This window comes from Gadus chalcogrammus, chromosome 16 (assembly GCF_026213295.1).
Source record: "Gadus chalcogrammus isolate NIFS_2021 chromosome 16, NIFS_Gcha_1.0, whole genome shotgun sequence".
NCBI lineage: Eukaryota > Metazoa > Chordata > Actinopteri > Gadiformes > Gadidae > Gadus > Gadus chalcogrammus.
The window spans coordinates 2,634,998-2,651,494 of NC_079427.1; the positions used below are offsets into that span (position 1 = coordinate 2,634,998).

The 16,497-nt window shown below is 40.7% G+C and overlaps 1 protein-coding gene across 1 annotated transcript in view; it reads left to right on the forward strand.

Moving 5' to 3' along the window:
• Window positions 1–16,497, forward strand: part of LOC130405754 (uncharacterized) — a 164,063-nt gene that overhangs the window by 108,845 nt on the left and 38,721 nt on the right. Inside the window, exons 14-18 of the mRNA XM_056610933.1 lie at window positions 9,938–10,185; window positions 10,637–10,771; window positions 10,986–11,121; window positions 11,212–11,250; window positions 12,444–12,578. Coding sequence (XP_056466908.1) covers window positions 9,938–10,185; window positions 10,637–10,771; window positions 10,986–11,121; window positions 11,212–11,250; window positions 12,444–12,578 — 693 coding nt within the window. The remainder of the gene's footprint in view (window positions 1–9,937; window positions 10,186–10,636; window positions 10,772–10,985; window positions 11,122–11,211; window positions 11,251–12,443; window positions 12,579–16,497) is intronic.

Here is a 16,497-nt window from a genome sequence, read left to right on the forward strand (position 1 = left end):
ATGTCTGTTCAGCCTTCAAATCGAGAGCTGGTAAATTGTGAAAAATGTAATCAGACAACGCGGTTATACGCTATAGACCCTAATTTCAAATTATAAATACGTCCTATTTACTGGAGGAGTGAACAACGTTTCCGTTGCATAAGAACCTTACGGGAGGGTAATGATTGTTCCAGGTATTATTCAAACCCTCAGGCGTTACCAGGGAAACAAAGTTATGAAAAACTTGTGAAAAACTTTATATTTGGATTGTAAAACGCATGAAAATATAAATGAATGGTCTTAATTCATTTTCTTTGGCAAGTGACCGAGGTATAAGCGGGATAATGCCCTTCGAGGTGCGCGTCGGACAGTTCACGCCTCCGCGTCGTCCATTATTTCCTGATAGTGGACACCTTCTGTCAAAATACATTCACACACACCAGATAAATAATTGATCATATAACATAAGAAGACCTTATTTTATAAATACATACTTTATTTTTTTAAACAAGGTCAAAGGTGTGTGGCTTTCTGGAATGTCTATTGGGGATTCTGGGATATCAATTCTAAACCTATGTCTTGTTTCAAACATACATCATTCGCATGACTCACGTATATTTTCGAATATAAACTTTTTCTGGAGGTCAACATTTTCTGGAACCCACACATTCCATTTCTATAGCTTCTCAAATGACCAAGACTGGAGAAAACTTGGTCAGCCATAGTTCTTGGCAGTAAGGTGTGTGTGTGTGTGTGTGTGTGTGTGTGTGTGTGTGTGTGTGTGTGTGTGTGTGTGTGTGTGTGTGTGTGTGTGTGTGTGTGTGTGTGTGTGTGTGTGTGTGTGTGTGTGTGTGTGTGTGTGTGTGTGTGTGTGTGAAAAAAGACCCGCCCCTGTTGGAAGCATAGTTGCGTCTGGGATCATGACGTGCCCTGTGAATCGCTCGGGTCGGCGGTGTGCGGGCTGTGAATACCTCGGGGTGGCTTGCAGTCCTAGTTAGTATTAGGGGGCCAAGCACGAAGTGCGAGGCAAGCTATTGTAATGGTTGGTTTTATTATTATTATTCCACCACGTTTCACTTTCACGGCCTAAACCGCTCACACATTCTACATCTGTAGAGGCTGATTCAAGATTAACAGAGAAGAAATATTACACTGATTGGCCCAAAGGTGGCGCTATAGCAAAAATGCAAACTTTCAACAAGCATGTCTCATGACCCCTTTGACCTATACAGCGGTGACTCAACTTCGTTCACACATGCATATCCTCATGTTGAACAAATCTGCCTCAAAAACCTACACAGCAAAATCCATAATGTTAAATTGAATCTGTCCGAGTCAATTTTAATTCTATCCTGGTGTTTATTTTGTCCCAATCTCAAAAGAAAGTGTTGGTTTAACTCATAGCACTAGTATGCAGAGTTACACTTCAAATCTAATTTAGTGTTAATTTAACTCTAAATAGTGTTAATATGTTCATAGTGACAAACTAACAAAAGAAAGTGTTGGTTTAACTCATTGCAGTAGTCTGCAGAGTTAAACTTCAAATCTAATTTAGTGTTAATTTAACTATAAATAGTGATCCAAAATAATTAATAAAACAAAGTTTAATGGAAATAATTGTTAGTTATCTCTAAAAAGACACAACATACAAGTTTAGCTGTCAACCGTCATATTATTTATTGGAAAATGAAGGTTACAATATAGCACAGAATTAGAAAAGGTGACAGTGAGGGATCAAATACATGTTTCCATCAGAATTATAAGCATATTGCATATCAAAAGCTTTATAGTAAAACAAACAACTGGCATATCAGATTCAAGGCCACGGCAGATAAACAAACCCACGTGATGTTCATTTCCAAAACATTTAAACCAATTAGTAGTGAGCATCATTATGGACACTAAGCTCATGACAGTCACATATTATTTCACATCCCTCTAAATAAGAAACCATCTCTAGACATATTGGTCCATGTTCAAAACTTTCGAAGTTAATGTTTCCCAGTAAAAGGCCATGTGTGAGTGATGTTTTGGTTAAATTATTGAAGTTCTTTACTGAGCATTTGAAAAAAAAAAGTGTTTGGCCAGAGAGAGAGAGAGAGAGAGAGAGAGAGAGAGAGAGAGAGAGAGAGAGAGAGAGAGAGAGAGAGAGAGAGAGAGAGAGAGAGAGAGAGAGAGAGAGAGAGAGAGAGAGAGAGAGAGAGAGAGAGAGAGAGAGAGAGAGAGAGAGAGAGACTACATAACTTGTACTGAAAATTTGCTCGTCTCCTTCAGTGCAGCAAAGCGGTCAATGACTTTCTCATTGAAATCACATGTTGAGGACTAGTTCCCTCTCCATGGAGAGCATGGCCAGTGCATTCAGACGTTCCTGGCCCATTGAATTTCGCAGGAATGTCTTAATTCTTTTCAAAGTTGAGAAACATCTCTCAGCTTCAGCTGTTGTCATAGGAGTAGTTATGAGAATGTTCAACAAACTCAGTCTCAGAGAATGTCTCCTGGAGGTTGTAGCTCATGATAACGTGGTACAGTGGTACATCTCGGTTCTCGTACACAGTGTTCACGATCCTGCTGTTAAAATTCCACCTTGTAGATGAAGTTCTGGGCAGTCTTCGTGAAACAATCTTGTCCAGAACGCTGCACCGTTTCGGTGACCGGGAAAAGAATGACGCGATACCGCTCAGATCGGAAAATAAAACGTTAACTTTTTTGATGCGGGAGGTAGCTTGCTGCATGATCAAATTAAGCTTAACTTTGTCTGAATTGGATCGTCGACTAAAAGGAACTTCTTTCAGAGACGCAACGGAATTGCACACATTAGCAGCCATGTTGAAATTAGAAAGTGACTTGATCGAAGATGTCCCTTCGCGCTCTTTGCTCAGTAACGTATGACGCAAGCACGTTGGGGCGAGTCCCAAATCTCCATTGAAAATGCATTGAAGGCTCAATTTCCGAAAAAATAAGATTTAACATGACAGTCAATGGGAGAATGCTTGGGGGATTTTCCACGTCAATGAATTCGCCCATAGAGGCGGGACCATTTGAAACGCGACTTGAATCTGTCGATTCTGATTGGATAATGACAGATAATATGTCTAGAAAACTGAAAACTACTTTTGCTGTGATAGAATTTGTTAGAAAAAAAATCCTCTTTCTCCCAGTTGGTAGTGCGTCGCCCAAATCGCCCCTATACACCATCCGCCCCTGTCCATCTTCCAAGCACTTGGCCGTTTTTTTCTTTCTAGGTATCCAGGGATGGGCAAAATGATTCTTTTCCGGGAACTAGTTCTTTCAGTTCAGTTCACTATAACGATTCGTTTATTTGATTCGTTCGTTTTGATTAGTTTGTTACGTCAGATTACATCTTAAAAAAAATTAAAAATAAAAAAACTTTTTTTATATATATATATTTTTTTAATTGGTCGTGGGTCCGGATAGGACCGTCAAGACCGCAGTCCGCCGTTTGGAGATGCCTGCTATTTAGTATGTCGAATGTCCCACCAATATTTATACCACTTGCTTACTCTCTATATTTCATTCATGGTTTTACATTTATAATTTTATTTTACTTTACATTTAATTCTTCATTGTTCAGGCATTACAGAACTTGCATGGTCATAAATAAAAAATACGAACTGCAGTTTAATTTCTTTGTTTGTTCTTAAATTGACGTAGAATGGAGCAAAGACTCCTGGGATTGGGAAATGCGTTTATCCAATAAACAGATGGAGGTCAAGTCTATTTTCGAAAAAATGTAGGGGGATATATGAGTCGAATGGTATGACCCAAGATACGTCAGAGAGAGAAAGCGCGCATATTCGACGGTACCGCCTTGTCATTGGTTTACCCAGGTGCCATTCCAACACCATTGCTACCTCTCATTGGCTGAATCTTTGAGGAAGTTGTAGACTCAATCAATATAAGTCGCGGGGAGACGGAGCTCTGTTCGTTTGTATATTTTATTTACGTGACCATATGTTTGGTTGATGTTAAAAAAAAAGAATCAAAGAACCAGTTCTTCTTGTTTTGGGGAACCAGTTCTTGTCGTTGACGTTCGGGATTCGTTCGTTGTAACGAATCAGTCGCCACCGACACATCCCTCCATAATTGAAAGCATGAATCTGTTCAAACAGATCAGTGACTGAGACGTTCTTTGTATCAATCAAGTGCTGATAAACAAGTTTCAGTTCGTATTGGGCAACACCTTCCAGTGTGTCATGCATAATGTCCACAGCAAAGTTATCACAAGTATGGTAATAGCTAAGTCTATTCAACAAACATTATTTTTTCAGACCAAAACTTGACAATAACTGTTGATTTTCTCTCAAACTGCTGATGTGTTGAGAATGAAGTTCTTTAGAACGTAATACAACGCCAGGTTGAACTTCAGAAAATATCCTCTGAAAAGCATCCTTGTCTGCTAAACAAAAACGACAACAGTATGTGGCACTGAATAATTCAACGAATCCTAATAGACTATGAAGTACAAGGTTGTCTCCAGTGATCTGCACAACGCTCCCCTTTATTGGGTAATCAGATACCGGGATATGTACACCATCTGTCTCCAAACATTTCAAATCATCCAATAGAGGCTTCAGAATGGCATCAAAACTACTTTTTGATGTCATCCGTGTGAAAAAGCAAAAGTAGTTCATCAGTACAGAGTTACATTTTGGAGGGAGGTTCCTCAAAATAAAATACATGTAACGAAGTTTGTGGATCTCTTTTTTGGACCCCAAAGGATTAGCTCTCAAAATCGTCATAGTATAACTGAAGCTGTAATGCATTCTCATCAAAACCAAATAATCTGTTACTTTTCACATATTCCCCATCACCAATGTCCTCATAAAACCCATCTGTTTTTCCTTTTGTGTGCTGAAAGGCCTCTAGTATTTCTTTGTTACTGAACATTGACTGGATAGTTTTTAGGACTGGGACATAGATGAACTTATCTGTCACAGGGACTTGGCTGTACATCCCAGTTTTTTTGTCACGTCTGACATCAAATCTCACACTTGGAACATGTTCTACTGGTTGCACCATTTTCTACTTGTCTCCATAGTATCTTTGACGTTTAGCTCCTGTATTCAATTTTGTTGGTGGATTTTCAACTGATCGATAACATCTCTCAACTGTCTCAGAAAGCTCTGATGGAGCATTACAAAGAATGGTCTCCTTCGTTTTGGTTTGTATTTCGTCAACCAATTCCTCAATTGTCTCAACTACCGCTTGAACTGCACTATGAGACACCATTTTGGCTTGCGGCTGTGCAACTAAAGACCCGCACATATAATTCAAATTAATCTCAGACTCAGACGAGCACTGATTCTCTAACCCATTTTCATAGGTGTGTGTGGAACCTCAGCATCACATCCACTGTGCAACTCAGAGGGACCCCCTTTCCCTTCTCTCCCTTCATTTAGTTCACTAGAACTGGATGGAGCCTAATTTACATGAACCTGAACTCAATATTTTTTAAAGCCAGAGTAAGTTCCAAGCATTGATGAACATCCACTCTCTGCACAATTCAAGCGCAAGTATTTTCCAGGATAAAGGCTGTGATGACATTTCAAATGCCGACAATGGAATATGAATTGGGATGTGATGTTTTTCCAAACATAACAAGTCAACATAATTGTACAGCAGGTTACTTCTTCAAATGAAGAAACCTAGCCCTAAGCTCCCTAACTCTTGGCTTTTCTCCGATCGTACCAACATCCATGTTGTAGACAGCTGTTTGTACGAATGCGTAGAAACCATCAAGTGCCTCACTATATGACGTTCCAACGACAAAGTGTGTCTTAAACAGCTCGTCAAATGCAGCGTCTGATGTTTGTGCTCTGCGTGGAATTGCCTTGCCGTCCATAATGACGTAGAACTTCTGGATCTTGTTTTTCTGTTGGCCTACGCAAAGCAGCAAGGGCTGAGTAGGTTCGAGACTGGACAAGAAGATAGGAATACTTGCACCAACCTGTTAAACACAAATAAAGCAAAAGAATAAAAAGTGTTAGCTGCTTTAAAAGGAATCTATGCATACAATACATCCTATGCATTAAGATATGTTTACCTCAAAATGTTAACTTCATTCCTTAATATTTAACTTAAATAACTTTTATGAAACACACTTCTCTCCCTTCAAATCAATAAATTCTGTAAGGCCCATGTAGATTATTGGAAAATCCCTTACGTTTCCTTTCATGAAGACTTATTGAGTTAAAGAGGAAGCAGACATGTTGCAAATATAGTACACTGAAATACCACGCACCAGGAGAAGGTTTAGTTTCAGACAGATTGTTACTTGAAAATAACTAATTACTATTTTGTAAGGTCTGCATCTCTTGAGTGCAGAGAGGTGCTGAGAGGGCAGCCTCTTTGATAAGCATATTTAATATATGTTAAATCATAGTGTATTACTAGGTAATTACCACTGGTAATAAGAAGGTAAATACAGAGGAATTACCCGGTAAATATATGGTAAATCATAGTGTATTACTGGGTAATTACCACTGGTAATAAGAAGGTAAATACAGAGGAATACAGCTGAAGTACTAAGTAAGACCTCCACTATTACCCATGAACTCAACTAAGTACCGTATAGTTGTAACTGTTTTAGGTTGGTAATAACTCAGATATTGTTTTGTACTTCCTAGGAATTTAGGCAACCCATTCTTAGAAACACCTATCAATTCAAGTTACACTTGTAGTTATCCAAGGTTGGTAACAGCACAAGTTTAATGATGTACTATCTAGAAATTAGCATAGCACTTTATTAGTGCTATTTCCTACGTAGATATTATTAATAGCAACACCGATTTAGAAACGGTTTATTAGATTTACCTTAGAAACTATGGAATGACTTACCTGGTAACAACCTCCGCAGGAACAGTTTTCCTCTAGTGTCATGGTACATCTTCTTAAATACTGGGTACGAAGCCGTTTGTTTCCATGGTGTTCCCACGTTATTACCATATAATTTGGAACAGATACATTCCAGTCCATGCAGTAAACTACAACTTATACCATGTACGTTCTGCTACGTTACTTTTTGAAGAAAGTAGTCCAATCCTTGGTCGCTTTTAACTCACTTTATTTGTTAAAGTAGGCTTATTTCGGTATGGTAACTATGAAGCAAAAGGGAGGGAATTGTATCTAGCGCGTATGAGAATAATATCGTGCCCTACTTCGAGTCCCGGGCTTAGGCCCGGTCCTCTCGGCGGGGCTACCTATTCGTTCTCCCCTAACGCCTCGTGCCCACTGCACCGTCGGTCAAAGGACTCAGAAGGCGTGGCTGACGGATGGGGGAGGTTTCCAGGGTCGTCAGAGCCTGAGTAGTGTCGCAGTGCTTACATTTGCATACGTGATCTGATTGGATGACTGATCCGTCGCTGCCGAAAAAGGTGAACATTTTTCAACTTTTTGACGGAGCCTTCAGCGCACGGACCCACAATGCATTGCGCGTCTGTCCCCATTCAAAGTCAATGGGGATCAGTCAACGGACGGAGGCAGTGGGCACGAGGCGTATATCGATAGTTATGATATTATAACTCTAGTTCTATGATTGTAGGCGTAGCCGTCTAGGCTTCGCCTTATGGGCTTGTCCCATAAATTAATCTCTTGCTTCAATAATGGAGCACTTGAAGCAGTTTGCTTATTTTATTAATTGTATTTACTCTCATTGTATCTTCATGGTTGACAACAATTACTGTTGGTCGCTTTGGTCAAATGCGTCGGCAAAATAAATGTAACGTAATGTAAAAAGGTGTGTTTTGTGTCATAGGTGCACTGCCACAACTACAGAGTTGAAGCTGACATCGTTGTAATGAATGGTTTGCTTACACAATACTAACTGCACACTGGTGCCGTTGCAGTGTCGAGCTTTGGAGGGTTTACACACGCACGCACGCACGCACGCACGCACGCACACACACACACACACACACACACACACACACACACACACACACACACACACACACACACACACACACACACACACACACACACACACACACACACACACACAAAATGTGCATGTGCCAAGTAGTGTGTTGGCAGTGTTGTGTGTAATAGTTGCGCTGCCACCAGTCAGAGTGTTAGGTGACATTGATGTAACGAATGGTTTGCTGGCATGATGCAGTGTTGTGTGTAATAGTTGCGCTGCCACCAGTCAGAGTGTTAGGTGACATTGATGTAACGAATGGTTTGCTGGCATGATGCTGCATCAAATACATTTCTAATGTGATGCATCCCGTGTGCTCCGCTGCTGCCCGTGTATGCTTCAAATTGCTTCTCTGATCCGCTGTTTGCCTCGATAGTGAACGCATAGGGGAAGCTGCTCTGCACGCAACAGTAACAAACAATGACTTTGTGTATATATATGGAAATAAGCCATGGTTTGAGGTTTCAACTAAACTCCCCGTGATTGGTTGAGGAGGTGCTGTCAGACATTTCAGAGTTTGATTGATCCCCCTTTCACAGGGACGAGTCTCACCGAAGACACAGCAAGCATGTCCGTGGTGGACAGGTGTGAAGAGGAGGACGGTTCTGATTCTGGTAAGAGTCGTGGTTCTTCTGGTTCTTCACTCACGCTACATACCGCCAGGCTTCTCCAAACCTCCCTCTCACCGTCCCTACTTATTTTGTCTTTTTTCCAGACGCCAGTGCTGAGATTGATGAAGATGATGAAGAGGATGAAGGTGAGCAGTGTCACTCTTCCATTGAGCTTTGAGTCTCAATGACGAGGTGATCTGACAACAGAAGTATTTCACTGGGGGTTAAAAAAAATATCCTGGTTCACTGAACCAGGAATGCTGCCTGCCAGTGTATCATGAGGCCAACTGTTATTGGAGCGCTTAATGTACACATTACTCTCGCACTGGACATGCTGTCGGTTTTGTTACTGACAATAATTATTCATCCTGACAGAGGAGATGCACTTCAAGTCACATTGTGAAAAATGTAAAGCATCTCAGCAGGTGAATTTCAACAAAATATATACCTTTATGTTAAATGTACATTACATAAATTCAGTATGCTCTTTATTGTTGTTTGCTTCTACTTTTTACAGAGTCCTGAGTATGAGAAGGTTACCCCAACGGATATTTCCAAGTGGAACTTTGAGTGAGTGACATTCAGTCCTGACACCAGTCCCATGGGGTTATCAGATTAATACAACGCAAACAGATTCTCTTGTAACGTGTGTGTGTGTGTGTGTGTGTGTGTGTGTGTGTGTGTGTGTGTGTGTGTGTGTGTGTGTGTGTGTGTGTGTGTGTGTGTGTGTGTGTTAGGGTACAGCTGGAAGGCGAGGGGACCTATGAGTGTTCGGCTACAGGTCTGGTGTTTGAAGTGTCGGAGCAGGCTCTGGTCCGCTACTCGGTCCTGTCCTGGTCTGAATCCTCTGAGTTCCTCAAAGACTCCTGGAGACCTGCTGGATCGATTTGGAATGTGGATGTGGTCAACAACGATTTATCTGTGCTCAAGTTTATCCATTTCCCACACTCTCTGTGCCTTCCTGGTAAGAACACACTCTGACTGTGGGGTGGGGGCATTCATAGGCTGAATACTAAGAATCTCTGCGTGCTGAACTGACTCAGCTTTGGCAGTGTTCTGTTGACCAACCATTTTGTAAATGTTTTGGTTTCAAATTGGGCTGACTCACACAACTTTTGATCCTGCATATTTGGACATTTGAATGAATAATAGTTTTTTGACTGAACTGGAATTATAGTCATATTTGTATTATTTTAAATGGACAAAATATGCAATGCAATGCCAATTGTCAAATCTATGAGTTATTACCATGGAGCATTTTACAAGATCCATGCTGGCTCTTTAAAAATGAGCAAGACCACTGTTGCAACAACAATGAACTACTAATGTAAAGTTTTACTTTACTTTACAATCTGAATTATCATTCCCCATCCAGCCACAATAATGTTATGTTATGTTAACGTTTCAACAGAACCTGAGCATGAGCTGAGCTTCAGTGTTCTGCACGTAAAGGGCAGCCATGACAGCAGTATTGAGTCGACGGTGGACTTCACGACGAGCCATGTTAAATGGCCCGTGTCCTCGCTTTCTCGTGTGGGTCCCATCATTCCGAGCAGTCAGCCGGCAAAGCACCACGGGGCTCTGCTGGTTTACAAGGAGGGGAACCACAAATACTTCTTCCAAGTGTATTTGGGCGTGAACAGCAGTTCTGAGTTCAAGGTGACTAAGAAAAATGGATAACGATTAAGTAATAGAACGAGAGTCCCTGTGTGTTGATAAACAGATTCATTGATAGACGGACAGACTAGACTAAACTGGGATAGGCTAAGATGAGCTAAACTGTGCTAGACCAAACTGGGATAACTGGGCTAAACTAGGGGCGGGAGAACTTGGGTGAGACTAAAATAAACTGGTCTGGGCTAGCCTAGAATGCGCTTATCTGGACTGGGCTAGCCTGAAATGGGCTAGGATGGGCTGGGCTAGGCTAGACTGCACTAGGCGTGGCTAGATAATTCAGTTTAACCTCCTCTCTTGAGGGCTCATCGATCTTTCTGCTTCTGTGATCTGCCATCTTGAAAATAACTAACTATCTCTCATATTAATACCTCCCTCTCACTCTTCCTCCCTCTCTGACCATTGGGTCCTGCCCCTCCTGTTCCTGTGTGTGCAGGCTATTGAAGAACAGGTGAACAAATACAGGAAGAAATGCATCAAGATTTACAAACCGGCCAACTGTAATTCCCAGCTGGTGGCCGGGAAGAACTACCACCTCACAAGCGAGCCAGAAGGGAAAGTTGAACCTTCAGTATGTATTTTGCTGCCGTTTATTCTCATTTACATGTAAATCTGCAATGAAAGGTTTTGTGCAATTCAGAAAGAAAGTATTGTATCTACCTGTGTGTGTGTGTGTGTGTGTGTGTGTGTGTGTGTGTGTGTGTGTGTGTGTGTGTGTGTGTGTGTGTGTGTGTGTGTGTGTGTGTGTGTGTGTGTGTGTGTGTGTGTGTGTGTGTGTTTAACAGGAACTGAATTTCAACACTGATAAAATAGGCCAGAAGGGATTTTCTGAAGCACGCTTCGATGAGCATCCTCCTTTCAGATTATTTCTCATGGGCTCGGACTGTGACAAACCTTTGTGGTCTGCTACAATCACAGAAGGTAATCAATGGACACAATTTGAATTTGTTCTGTGGTTTGCATCGTAAGATTCATGACACATTATCCTTTCTATGGCAAATCCTACTGCAGAGGATTTGAACAGCGAGGAGGCCATCATCGGACAGAGAGGTACACTTTTTCTTCGTGGTGTTGTGTTCTTTGGATCATTGTTGGTGTTTCAATCGGATAGTAGGATTATTAGACACGTTGAATCAGCCGACGAGCGGGGCTGCCCTTAGCCTGGCTCCGCCCGCCTAAGTACTTCCGCTCAATTTGAATTTCCCTTCAGTACTAGGTCTGGACCTGCTGTATGTAATTTGGTTTTCTGGGGCCGCCACAGCGGCGCCCAATCAGCGAACAGAGGGCGTGTCTGAGAACAATGACGATGGCGTGTTGTCAACGATTAGACCCAGCTTCGAAAGTTGACTGCATACATCATCTCTGGCCTTACTATAAAATGTTGATTTACAATGTGCAATTTTTCCCTGATAAATTAAATTCGGCGAACAAAACCTGCAGCTGTCGTTGACGGACATTTTCGTGCAGACGCGCAAGGTGTTTGGTTTGTGTACAACCTGCGCGTGATTCCCAGCGCATGACATACGTCACAACCAAACGTTAGCGATTGGTTATGGCAGATCCAGAGTGGCACTGGGCAGATCCAATCATTTTAAACTTCAACAGACACCCGCCTTCAAGTGAGTTAACGTTTGTCAATTGATTAGGTCCAGACTCTCTGTACAAATGAAATGAAATGAAGTGAAGTACGAGAGTCTGGTAGAACCAGGCTAGGCTGCCCTGGGACCACCGCCAAAAGTTTAACATTTTCACTTTTATGCACGGTGAAAATGCACTGCTGTCCTACCCTCTCCTGGGCAGGTAGGCCTAAATATCACAAGACACACGGGACTCATATCGGTGATTACCGTCACATCACTGTAGTCGCTGTTATGCACCGAATGACACTTAATGACAGAAGTCATAAATGTTTATGACATGTTTATACCGTTTATGACAAGTTCATGACAGTGTCATGTCATAGTCATTACAGTGACATGTCATTCTTATTTAGATACCTTCAAATAAAGTCTTACCATAAATCCTTTATTAAACTGCCAATTATGCATTTTGCAGGTACGGGATCTTAAGCGGGAACCATGCTTATTATGTCCAATGTTATTATTAACACTTACAGATAGTCTTATTAACACCAATTAAGGTTAATAAGCATGTAATAAGTGTCTTATTACCTATTAACAAAGGCTTAATACAAGGACCTTAATATAAAGCCTTACCGCCAATTCTGTTGATTTGTCTTTCAGAGCATGAAAAGATTACATCTGCTGGTCTGATGACGTCAGGCAGTAGCGGAGAGGGGAGCTTGTCCATGTCTGAGCCGTCCAGCCCTATGGACTTGGGGTCGTCATTTCCACATGAAAGAAGTCGTAGCAGGCATGGTGAGTTGAAGTCTCCTAGTTGTAGGAGTTATAAGTCTATATGTGTGTAACTCTCTATATCATGGTCGCTCACCAGATGAATACGTAGTTCATCTTTTTAACATTTTAAAACAGGTTTTATTTGGCCTGTTGGGGGTTCTGGGATACAAATTTTAAACCTATGGCTCATTTTGAACAAAAGTCATATGCATGACTGAAGGGTTTCTCGAGTGGTCATGCAGTGGCTAAAAAAGTAAGATGATCAAGGATTGGCTACTCAAAGCAGTTGTAAAATCCTAATGGATTATTTCTTTCAAAAGCTATCTGCTTAAGAATCAAGGTGGTACAGAAGAGAGCGCAGGTTACATAGCACACAACAGCATTTTGATTTTGCCACTCGCAGCAAGTAAAAAATACCAGAGCTAGTATGAACATCAGGGCTGGACATAGCAAACCTAGATGACAGTGTCAGGGATGTCAGATCACAAACTCATCAAATGCTGCCTTAAATCTTTATACTTGGCTGTTTTAAATCGGTTTGCGTCTCTATTATATTATTTAAGGTAGCAGGTAATCGACTAGTGTTTACTTCCTGGATGGACCTACCGGTAAAGCACAGACTTGGAAAACAGTCTTTTTTAATAAACTCCCCGTATGTTGAGTATAACTTTGGGTTATTTTTAAAAAGAATTAACACTCACTGACACAGTAATGTTTAAGTAGTATCTGAGGGAGCCAGATGTTACATTTCAGTGTTTTTCAGAAAACATATTTCGGTAATTCGGTAATGCTTTATATTAAGGTCCTTGTATTAAGCCTCAGTTAATATGTAATAAGACTTTATTATATGCTTATTAACATTAATTTGTGTTAATAAGACTATAAATAAGTGTTAATAATAACATAATAAACATGTTTATTGTGAGATTCTAAGACTTTTATAAGCACTTATAAGAAACATTAATAATGGTCTTGAGTTTCTTATAGTTGTTAATAAAAGCTTTACAAACCCATTTAATGAGTCTTACTAAATTACCTATTATGTCATTGTTAAACCTTTACTGAGCATTTTTTTTACGGTTAATAAATCCTTTATTAAACTGGCAATTATGCATTTTGCAGGTACGGGATCTTAAGCGGGAACCATGCTTATTATATCCAATGTTATTATTATCACTTATAGATAGTCTTATTAACACCAATTAAGGTTAATAAGCATATAATAAGTGTCTTATTACCTATTAAATTGAGATCATATATAGAGATTTAAAGGTAACAGTAGATGGCGCAATTAAACTCATTGCAGGACAATTCAATATAATAATAATAGTAATAATTTTTTTTTAATTTATATAGCGCTCAATATTATTAATTACATTATATTACCCATATTTATAATTCGAAATTCGTCCCAGCCTTTATACCACATTTTTCACAACCTACCAGCTCTCGTTGTGAAGACTAGTCACTGCGCCATTCGTTTCAATGGGAATCGCGACGGTCAGGGGCGGAGTGGGGCACTAATAGCCACCGGGAGAATCCTCCCAGGTCCGGCCCTCCCCCCACCCCCCCCACACGCACATGTGTGCCGACAATCAGTGGGCTTGCTTAGGCAGACAGGCCTACATGTTAGGGTTGCCGCGGTATACGGTATTAACGGTGTAGAGGCCAACACCGATTACTCAACACCGGCAACACTGTTTTTTTTTCAGTAATAAAATAAATTTCTGTAAAAATTAATGATATAATTATAATTAAGAAAATAAAAAAGTGTAAAATAGGCCACAGTTCTGCTCTGTGCGGAAGAGAATTGGCGCACCGAGAATTGGCGCGCTTCCTTACAAGACCGGTAACCATAGCAAACCCGGTAAACAAACCCCGCAAAGCCCTACGAGAGCTCCCCGCGCTACGGCCATCCGGAGGCACACAGAGCTTTTCAAGGTTGCTTTATTCATACCCGTGGGTAAATTTGGTTTGCAGGTCAAGAAAAGGGCGTTCACGGAAGACAAGACAGACACACAGACAAAAATCACAGAGGTGCTCAGTACATCGGAAAGTGCAACAAAGATATGCACCACCAGTGGCGCTGCAACAATTTATTAGTACAGATAATGGCTGCAGGAACAAAACTGTTCCTGTAGCGGTTTGTTCTGCTTTGGGGAACTTTGAGCCTCTGTCTAGAGGGAAGCAGCTGAAATGCACTGTATAATGTATGGGTGTTATCACTTTGAATGGATTGCGATAACCTCTGTAACAGTTTGGTGTACAGGGCTTCCATGTTCGGCTGTGGCTCACCAATGAACTTACTGGACCATTTGACAATCTTGTTGAGGGAATTCTTATTTTTTAAAGATATGTTTCCAAACCATGAAGCTAAGGAAAATGTTAAAATTGACTCAATAAAAGCACAATAAAACAAAGACATCATGGTTTTGTTTATGTTAAAAGAGGAAAGCTTCCTCAGACAGTGCAGGCGCTGGTGACCCTTCTTGCACACAGCTTCACAATTTAAATCAAAATTCAGGGTGGAATTGATTACTGTCCCAAGATATTTATACGAGGTTTAATGGTCTGACCTTTTATTGTGAGGGCCTCCTGACTGTGAGCCTGCCTTCTAAAATCAATGAACATATCCTTTGTTTTGGACACATTTATCTGAAGATAAGAGTCATCACACCATCTAAGAAAGTCATCTATAACCGGTCCATGGCTGCTCTCCCCACCCCTAAGCAGGCTGACTACTACCGAGTCATCTGCGTACTTTAAAATCAAACTATTTTCGTACTGGCTCCGACAAATGTTGGTATAAAGGATAAAAAGCAAAGGTGAAAGCACACAGCGCTGTGGGGAGCCAGTGGCGGTATGTTGTGAGTTAAACACTCTAAGTTGGACATCCAGTCTACTCATTTCAAACGCACACACGCACACACAAAAACACACACGCACACGCAAAAACACACACAAACACACACACACACACCACACACACACACAAAAAATGTATATTATTATACATGTTTCCCCCTGGGAATACATGTTTGTCTAAATTTAAATGTAGTTTATAAAGCTGGCTCACAAACGAGTTTCATCAATTTTTTCATATCCCAAAAAAGCTGTTTACCCATATAGCCTAAGCATGATAAATTAATAAAGCAAATACATCACTGACAGCTTCCAACAGAGCTATTTAACTCCCCAAAGAAATCACAAGAGAGCTAGCAAATGTTAGCTATGTGGTTTGTAGCTAATTGTGGTAGCTAAAATAGCCACTTTGACCGGCCTCTATAGGTGACTCTGTACAACATGATTTTATAACACAGGCAGCTAACTGTTAGCAAACTACATGTATACTCTGTTAAAATGTAGCAAGCTAGCTAAGCATATAATTGTTATCAACATAACTTAATTTTTACCCATTTTACCTCTGAAGAATAAGTCCCGCCTCCGAGGCTCCTGGTTCCATCATTCAAATGTCAATGGGAAATAACATGGGGGTTTTGAATGATTGTACGTGACAAACTCTGTAGGTGGCAAAGAAGTAAAAGCTGCTCTAATTTTGAACAACACACTTTTTCCATCTAGATTCCACTTGGGTTTTGGATTGTCGATGCCGTTTGCTCATAATGATCACATTGCAGACATTTTTTGTGGATTACGGCTGCAGTGTTTTCAATCAATACTGGAAGGATCATAAAGTGTAATTCCGGTGAAAATTTAACCCAGAGACTTCGTTTTGGCATGTATACCCATCAAATAAGCCCTCCTAATACTTTTTTCATTGAAAATCGAGTATAGAGTTTGCCCGGCGCAATGTTTGGCTTCCATGTTATTGGTTAGGGGCACAGCGAACCGTACCAAATCTGAATTTTTTAACCACTAATATTGCTCAAAATGGCACCAAACATCTGCAGTAGCATGATGAGGGTCCCTACTGAAACAA